Here is a 9,269-nt window from a genome sequence, read left to right on the forward strand (position 1 = left end):
CACTGATACTCCAGCTCCCAGCCTGGGAAGCAGCAGCGGCCAGCTCAGGTGTTTGGACACTGGACCCCATGGAGACCCAGAAGGCGCCCCAACTCCCAGCCTAGCTCAGGCCTGTTGTAGCTACCTGGGGAGTAAACTCGCACTCAAAAGGCCTCCCGCATTGTCACATGTGCAGGGGAGGGACAAGAATTCCATCCCAATCTGCTCCCTCCCAGCAGATGGCCTGTCAGCTCCCACTTCTGGGCTGGTTTGTATTCATTTTTTTTTTAAAGATTTATTCATTTTATTACAGCCAGATATACACAGAGGAGGAGAGACAGAGAGGAAGATCCTCCGTCCTTTGATTCACTCCCCAAGTGACCACAATGGCTGGTGCTGCGCCGATCCGAAGCCGGGAACCAGGAACCTCTTCCGCGTCTCCCACACGGGTGCAGTGTCCCAAGGCTTTGGGCCGTCCTCGACTGCTTTCCCAGGCCACAAGCAGGGAGCTGGATGGGAAGTGGAGCTGCCGGGATTAGAAACGGCGCCCATATGGGATCCCGGGGCTTTCAAGGCGAGGACTTTAGCCGCTAGGCCACGCCGCCGGGCCCTGTATTCATTTTTAAAAGCCTAAAGGTGAAACATTTATGTACCACCACGACATACATGCCGAGCAGTGCAGCCAAAAGGCAGCCTTCACATGATCCCGCAGGCCTGCATGTCAGTGCAAGACAGGCCATTTAAACACGAAGCCTGCATGTTCGATATAAAATTGTATGCACAGTCATCGCCGAGGGGTTTGGCAAAGGTTTATTTTTTTCCTATTTCCAGTCTCTTTAAAGCACGCATTTGCTTAACCAAGCTTTGCAAGTACACAGACGAGCAGAGAAAGATCAAGTCCGGCAGAGTGTATGCAGATGTGCCCGGGCAGCCAGTGGGCACACCGCAGGGCACAGAGGCAGCTACACCTGCCCCGTCCCCGGCTTCTAAGCATGAATGACCCAGACCATCAGCGTAATTAAGCAACCATCAGTTGGCAGCTGAACCTGTTTAAGTTAAACGCACTTTCTACAACAATGTGAGTGCAAGGCCACAGTGCTATTTCAAACCATTCCTGTAGTGATTTTCCTATCAAAGACTGATTCTTCGGAAGTTAGTTAATGGATTAAGGTTTCAGATAGACTTCTCAATGCTATAATACGTCTTATACTAGATACTTCTATCTAATGTCCTAAGGAAACTTGTGATCAAACTGTTAGAGGCGGCACAGGCCAGCCCAGCATGCTCACTGGCTGACACCCGCAGGCCTGCTCCGTGCAGCCTCTTGTCCAACTCCGGGCGAAGGAGCAGCAGTGAGGCCGGCCCGGGCCCCAGCCAGCGTCCAGTCGGCCATGCCACAGTGCTCAACACCATGTGGTCAGGTCCTCAGAAGGTGGTGGTGGATGTGGTCAGCCGCCGACCAATGTAGATCCTGTGGAGACCAGGACCATTAATGTAAGCCCCACACCCTCCTGTGCTGACATGCAGCCTGCAAGGGCCACTTGCTGGCACCACCACCCAGGGAAGGGCTGCCCCACCTGTGCCCTTCTAAACACCCTGTTTGCACGGGGATCTGGCAGTGCACACACCGAGCAGGAGACAGGGAGCTAACAGCAGCAGCCCACCTGCCCAAGCAGGGAGGCAGGTACTGCTCCACACTGCTGACAAAGCTGGTGCCCTCAGGTGTCAGGAGGAACCCCAAGAGATGGAAGCTCTCCCAGAGTTGTGGGATCTGACCTGGAAACAGATCCCAGAGCTCCCCGGCTATGCCGGCATCTGGGGGAAGGATGGCTGCCAGGAGCCCTTCACCTTACCCAGGTGGGATCCTGCCTATGTGAAGGAGGCACCAGCTGCCCAGGGCAGGCTGGGGATGAGCCCAGGAGGGAGCAGCCATGGGCCTGCACTCCCTCCTCTGCCACACTATTCGAGCCCAAGTTTTCCGCCTTTTACTCGACAAGCAGATACACACGGGCATCTTCCATCCACTGGCGCATCCCCAGGTACCTGCAACGGCCAAAGCCGGGGTCTGCACCCAACCAGATCCGTGCAGGAGCCCGGGGACTCAAGTTCCCGTCACAGCTGCAGGGAGCGTCCCCCTGTGGCAGGAGGGGGCGTCCCTCAGCGGAAGTCTTAGAATAAACAGGTGCATCTGCCCTGCCCCGACGCTTTCTGTACAGCGCCTCATCCCAGGGCAGCATGGTCGAGGGACAGGCGAGAGCAGACACTGACACAGGGCACTGTGCTGGCGGGAGGCCGGGCTGCAGCACACAGGGTGCACGCAGCATGTCACAGATGCCCTGCTCGGACTCCACGCCCACGCGTGTGGCAGGGCTGTGGTCACGACCCCTGTGCTGGGAGAGCGGGGCCTGTGGAAGAGCCCCTGGCCTGCCATGCCAGCCGCCCAGGTGTCACCTACCCCAGTCCGATGGCCAGAAGGTGAGACAGCAGCAGGGACGGGAGGAAGACCTTGAGGAACTCGGCCGAGAAGATGCCCCCCTTCCTCATGGCGCTCGTGTTCCTCATGCTGAGGGTGGCCGTGCGCCGCGGGTGCCTGAGGAGGAACTCCCTGGCACGGAGGGAGCGGCCGTCAGCGGGTGCCCCTCCCCAGGGCCCCAGCCTGCAGCCACAGACTCACTTGGGAGGGGTGTTTTCTGGCCGGCTTGACCAGTCCCATATCCAGTCTGAGTTTTTCTTTAAGATGCTTTCAACTTCTTTCCTTCTCTCAATATAATCCTCCTCGGACTAAGATAAAATAAACACCCAAAGCAGATGAGTCAGCACCCACCTGCGCCCACACCCGGAGGCACCCAGCAGCCCTGACATGATCTGGGGCAGGGACGGTGCAGGGCAGGTAGGGTGTGACCAGCCGCTTCCCAACCAACAGCAGGGTGAATGTGGCCCACCTGAGAGCTGTTCTTCTCCCCAAGGCTTTGGGTGTCTGTTTCTGACACTCTGGCAGGGTCCTGCGGTGTCTGCGAACGAGGTGGGCTGGGCCAGGATGCCAGCAGTGGGAAGACACAACTCCATGTTAGCATCGTCTCAAGAAGCAGGGACCACGTCACCAGTGGGCCAGGACACAGGGCACACCCCAGGAGCTCGAGGGCCATCTTGTCCCTCGGCTTCAACAGCAAACACAAGTCAGCTGGCAGGTGCCCCACTAGAGGCAGGTGGCTGCCACCGCCAGCTCCACAGTCCACTACACAGCTAGGCTAAGACTCAGAACCGCAGCCCCCGCTGCCCTGAGCATGCCGAGCTGTGTCCACGGACATGGTAGCCCTACACCCCGCCCCATCTAGGACTGCCTCTCCACTCCACTGGGTCCCTCCACAGACAGCCCCAGGGCAGCGCCCACGGCGAATGCAGCCTGGGTATGCCACCCACCCACAGATGCCGACCTGTCGCAGTGAGAGCTCTTGGAGCTGCTCCGTCCAGACTCACGCTGGGCATCCAGAAGAATCTTCTCCATGTCGCCATTATAGATGGAGGCCGAGGCCGGGGCGCTGCTCCCATTACTGCTGAAGTGCAGCTCTACCCAGGAGCCTGAGGGGAACACGGTGCAAGGGTCAGCCTATGCGGTTCCCGGTGCCCACACGTGCCCCGCCAAGCACTCTGCTCCCGAGGTCCACTGGCCACAGCTCTGCGACCCCCTCCAGACCCACTTCTGCACTCACAGTGGCACGCCCCTCTCCCCCCACACAAGCCAATCCTGGGTGAACATGGGCAGCCCTTGCCATCCCCCAGGCACAGGCCCCACACACTTGCCAACCCCAGGTGGACTCAGGCAGCCCTCGGCATCCTGCTGGGTGCACAGCCCAGGCACCTGCTAGCTCGTCAGAACCCTCAACTTTTGGAAAACACCACTGACCATGTTTAAGGACGGAGGCACCCCAGCCACGCACTCTCGCACACCAGGACCACATGAGGCCCCAGGCCTACCTCCCCCAGCAGGCACTATTGGGGACAGTGACTGCCCCCAGCGACAGGCCGTTTCCAAGGCCAATCCCCCAAGCCCCGCTGTCAGTGCCACTGCCGGCAAGCAGCCCACCCTCCCTGCCCGTCCACTGCTGAGGGGGCTCAGGGCCAGCTGACTGCACCACAGCTGCCCCAACAGGACATAGGGAGGACGGGCCACATGTGTGCCCAACACCCACGTCATCGGCATCACGGGAGCTGCCGGGCACGCTGTGGACTTCATCATCAAACCTCACCCTTTGCATCTACCTGTGTCTTCCACTCACCCATGAAGTCTGTATTCCCTGTGGCTTTGTCAGCACTGCAAGCGACGCCCCATCGAAGACCCACCTGAAGCTCACCGCCACATCTGAGCCAGACAGAACATAACCGCAGCAAAATCCAGCACGCACAGACCCAAGCGGGCTCTGCCGCAGATCTGCCGGTCTACACTGCAGTGCTCCCACGGGGAGCACACAGTTCCAAACAAACTGCAACACACACCCACTACACGATGGCACAGTGACACAGCTGGCCAGACCCCAGCCAGCAACGCCAGCATGCCATGGGGCACCAGCTCCGTTCCCAACCAGCCAGGGAGCAGTGGAGGATGGCCCAAGGGCTTAGGCCCAGCTCTGGTCACTGGGTCAACAATGGGAGATCTGCCTCTCACTCTCTGGAACCCTGCCTTTCAAATATGACAATTACCTAAAACAAAAGCCTACCTCCTAGAAACAGCGACTGTCTCCAATTTGAGGACAGCAAGCATCACCTCAAGCTGTGGCCTGTGCTCACGCAGCCAGGCTCCATATACCACCACGCAGTGCCAGGGAGGCAGGGCTATGCCCAGCTCCCATGGTGCTGGCGTCCCCTTCCAGGCAGCAAGGCCAGGCCCTGTGCCACTTGGCATGCCAAAACGTCACAGAGGCCTGGGGAGGCTGCCAGGCCTTCTGCCCCTCATCGCCCCGTGGCGGCTGACCCACACGAAGGCCAGCACCCCCGGCCTCTGAACAAGGCAGGCATTCCCAGGCTCCAAGCAGAGTCCCCCAGTGCTCTGGGCGCCGCCCTGGGGGGCCCTTCCTCGCTGGGCCCCACGTCCCTGAGCTACACCATGGCCCAATGGAGGTAGGCTGACAGAAGCGAGGTTTCGGGGCTCTGGTCTTCAGACCCGCATCCGAGTCTTGTCCTGCCCACGGGGCTCACGGTGACTGCTGTACAGCAATGCCCTCACCAGACACTGGCCGCCTGGGGGTGTCCAGGCTGCGCCCATACCTGCCTTGCCAACCACACACCCAGGGGATGCCACCACCCTCAGGTGCAGTCAGCTGCTAAGACTCGCAGAACTTAGAAAGCAGCCATGTCTGACGGCTCACTCTCCACATGCCAGCGCTGCCAGACTGCGGCAGCTGTAAGCCAGGCAGAGCGAGGAACCAGGCAGCCATTGTTGGAAACTGGAGGGGAGGCAGTGCTGCAACCGGAACCTGGCACCTCGATTCCGGAAGTGGGTGTCCCAAGCACCATCCTAACTGAAAACACCAAATGCTTGCCTGGCCCCTCAAGTTCTGCCAGGGCTCCGGGCCAGAAACTAGGGATGACAACCATCTGCAAGCTTCCAACAAGGGAGCAATGAAGCCTGCGTGTGGAACTGGGCTGCTCTCAGCAACAGCTCCCAGCAGCAGAGAATCCACATGGCTCACAGCTCTGCAGCCAGGAAGCCAAGCTCATCTCTCTGCCTCTCCATCTCTATACAAATCTGTCTTTCCAATAAAAACAAAATAAATATTTGTTTTTAAAAAAGGATTTGCGGGAATCACCGAGATGTGAAACGGAGAGTGATCATGCACTGGCTCACTCGCCAAATGGCCGCAAAGGCCAGTGCTGGGCCAGGAGCTGCACTCGAGTGCACAGGGGCCCGCACACTTGCCATCTGCTCACGCCTCCCCAGGGGCACTGGCAGGAGCAGGCAGACCTGAACCAGCTGCCTGTGAGCCGCCCAAAGCCACACCTGAACGCTGGAAAGGGCACCTTCACACCACAGCCGGGGAGGGCTTCCTAGTGGTCACACTCCAGGAAGCAGTCCCCCTGACCCTCTGTGAGGGCTGGACCGAGCTGGGGCCCTGTCCTGGCTTTTAGGAGCCTGGGGGGGGCGGAGTCAGTGGGAGGTGGTTCACACTCCAGTTCTCAGCTGCCTTTCAGGGAAGGATCTACTGGGGCCAGAGGTTGAAGATTAACCCTCAACGCAGGAGGCCTGCCTGGCAAACCCGCAGAATTCATTAATCTTGCTTCTTGTTGCTCATTAGCGTCATTGGTTGGCTTAAGCGAAGATGCAGTGGAAGGTCCCTTAGTAACTGATTATAGCGCATTTCAACACTCCGAGACGTGACAGGGCAGCTGCCAACCCCGAGAAAGCACATCATTCACCTACCCCTCCCTCCAGGACCCCCAGCGAGGCCCATGCAGCCGGGCAGGTGCTTAAATGCCATCAAGTGCGCCCCGAGAGGCGGGCAGGGTCGGGAGCTATGTCTTGTCCAGACGGCTCTACTGCCGCTGGGAGGCCGTGATCAACAACCAGGCCTCGGCTACCTGTGCGGGAAGACCCAGCGAGGCTCCGGGCTTCGGCCTGGCCAACCAGGCTGTTATGGTTAGCTGGGGAGGGAACCAGCAGGTGGAAGACCTCACCCATCTGTCCTTCTGCCTTTTGAGCCATTTTTTCTTAGTGTAAGTGCTAGACAGCCACGGCAGGTCCCCTCAGCCCACCCCCTCAGCAGTATCTCACCAACAGGCTGAGCTTCCAGACCACAAACTTCCACTCGAGGACTGGAAACCCACTTCTTTTTTCCCATTTCCTGTCTTTGCACAACACATTCCACCCCCACTTCTCCAGGCACCACACCTTCCTGCCTGTACCCCCAGCCTCAGTCGGCACAGCTGTACCCTTGCAGGTTCCCGCTGCCTGCTGCTGTGTGAGCGCCAAGAGCCAGCCACCTCCCACCCGTGTGGGCCGGGAGAACCACCCCACACAGGTGCACAGCTGGGACACAGCTGGCAGCAGGAGGCTGCTCCGAGACACGCAGAGCAGCGTTAGAGACCAGGGGTGGGGCTGCCCCCCAAAGTCACACACCGGCTTCTCCCCACAGGTGGCCTTGGGAGGTGGCCAAGCTTCTCCTTAGCTGGGTTACCGGCTCTAACCCAACACCCCCTCCTCCCCCGGGCTCCAGGGATCCCACTGCCACTTTAGACGCCCCAATGTTCCTCCCCTGACCGGTCGCCAGCCTCATGTCTCACTCAACTGTGCCTGCCTGCAAAGCGAGCTGGGCATCTGAAGACCCCAGCCATGGCTGCCCAATTCCCGCCAAGCGAGCCGCGGGCACACCCGCCCCCCCCAGGCCAGAGGTAAACACAAGGCGGCCGCTCCGGCTCACGTTTCCCCCGTCAGCAGCCACGTGACCACGCGGCCTCCTCCCTGCTGGACAGCGAGCGAGTGCCCGGCCGCACGTAGCCGGCGGATCCGCAGAGCGAGTTTCCACGTGGTGTGACCATCTTTTTATAGACTAAGCACGGCAGGACAGCGAAGTTCTGACTCAGCAGCCGGCGGAGCGCCCAGGACGGGCCCGCTGACCCTCGGAGGGCCCTCCCCCACCCGCCGGATACCTCATTCACGGGCTGGCTCAAATGTTTTATAAACCAGGCAAATGTTCGCGTCGTATCTGACAAGGTGTTTGAAACCCGTGACGGGGTCAGCAGCCAGTCCTCTCCAGAACCGGCTCGGAAAGCCCAGAGGTGCACGGCCACCACCGGCCGGGCGGAGATGTCGCGGGGCCGGGGCACCCACCCATCCACTCACACCCGGACCCTGGCCGGGAAACCCACCCACTCACACCCGAATCCTGAGCACCCACCCACTCACAGGCGGACCCTGGCTTGACACCCACCCACTCACACCCAGACCCCGAGCACCCACCCACCCACACCCGGACCCTGGCCGGGACACCCACCCACTCACACCCACCCACTCACACCTGGACCCTGGCTGGGACACCCACCCACTCACACCCGGACCCCGAGCACCCACCCACTCACACCCGGACCCTGGCCGGGACACCCACACAATCACCCGAATCCCGAGCACCCACCCACTCACAGGCGGACCCTGGCCGGGACACCCACACAATCACCCGGACCCTGGCCGGGACACCCACCCACTCACACCCGGACCCTGGCCGGGACACCCACACAATCACACCCGGACCCTGGCCGGGACACCCACACAATCACACCCGGACCCTGGCCGGGACACCCACACAATCACACCCGGACCCTGGCCGGGACACCCAACCACCCACAGGCGAATCGGCAGCGCCGCAGGGTGCGAGACGGCCGTCTCACGCCGCTCTCACAGGCTCCTCCGTCCGCCCCATGCGTTCCTCCCGCCCCAGCAAGACCAGGCGGGGAAGGCGACCGGCCTCCGCGGCAGCTCCGCGCTGAAAGCCCGCACCCCTCGGCCGGCCGGCGCGCCCCTCGCCCGCCCCAGGCCCCGGAGCTCACCCTGAAGATTCTCCTCCTGCTGCAGTCCGGGGCCCCCGCTCTGAGACATGGCGCCAGGACCGGTGCGGGCTGGGGCCGCGGCTGCACGGCGGAGAGCGGAGCGGCGGACGAGCGGCCCGAGCGGCGGCTGCGCCAATAAGCCGAGGCCGCAGCCCGGCCGGGCCTGGACGTGAGGGGCGGGACGCCGGGCGCGGCGGCGTCGCTCCTGGGCCTGCGCGTGCGCGGGGCCCGCGGCGCGTGCGGCACGTGCGGCGCGTGCGCGGGCGGGCCAGCCTGCGGCGCGTGCGCAGGGCGCCTGGACCAGCCCGGCCTGCGGGCGCGTCGGGGCGCGCGCCTGGGAAATGGGGTGTGCTTCCCGGGACCTCCTGCGTGCCAAGGTGCGGACCCGGGCCCAGGCGCTGTGCTGCCGGTGGCGTGCTGGCGTGGCTGCGAGCAGGAGAAAGCCCCGCAGCCAGCAGGGCTCGTGGGGACCCAGAACCCGAGGGACGGTCAGGGCGCAGCGGGCAGGACGCGCAGCCGTGGACGGCTCCGTGTGCACGGGACACCGGGGTCAGCGGAGACCATGGAGCCGCCAGGGTCTCCCCATCTGGCAGGCTCCGCCTGCTCCTGGCGCTCGACCGCTTGTCGCAGCCTCTGTGATGGACATGGTCAGTGCTTACAGTTGGCACCTGTCATAAAGTTGCCCTGCTTGTGTCCGGGCCTCTGCCTTGCTCTGCCACGCCTCTTGGGTACAAGAGGAAGAGTGCAATGGCTGC

General features: G+C 61.9%; 1 protein-coding gene across 1 annotated transcript; it reads right to left on the bottom strand.

Annotated features, from left to right (window-relative positions):
- Positions 1-976: 976 nt before the first annotated feature.
- BNIP3 (BCL2 interacting protein 3) lies at positions 977-8,639 on the bottom strand. The gene is made up of 6 exons (XM_058671616.1): positions 8,515-8,639; positions 3,414-3,558; positions 2,922-3,006; positions 2,654-2,760; positions 2,435-2,584; positions 977-1,450 (listed from the first exon to the last, which is right to left on the bottom strand). The coding sequence occupies exons 1-6, from the start codon at positions 8,561-8,563 to the stop codon at positions 1,405-1,407; spliced, it is 582 nt and encodes a 193-aa protein (XP_058527599.1). The 5' UTR covers positions 8,564-8,639; the 3' UTR covers positions 977-1,404.
- Positions 8,640-9,269: the final 630 nt, after the last annotated feature.

This window comes from Ochotona princeps, chromosome 13 (assembly GCF_030435755.1).
Source record: "Ochotona princeps isolate mOchPri1 chromosome 13, mOchPri1.hap1, whole genome shotgun sequence".
In the NCBI taxonomy this organism is placed as follows: Eukaryota; Metazoa; Chordata; class Mammalia; order Lagomorpha; family Ochotonidae; genus Ochotona; species Ochotona princeps.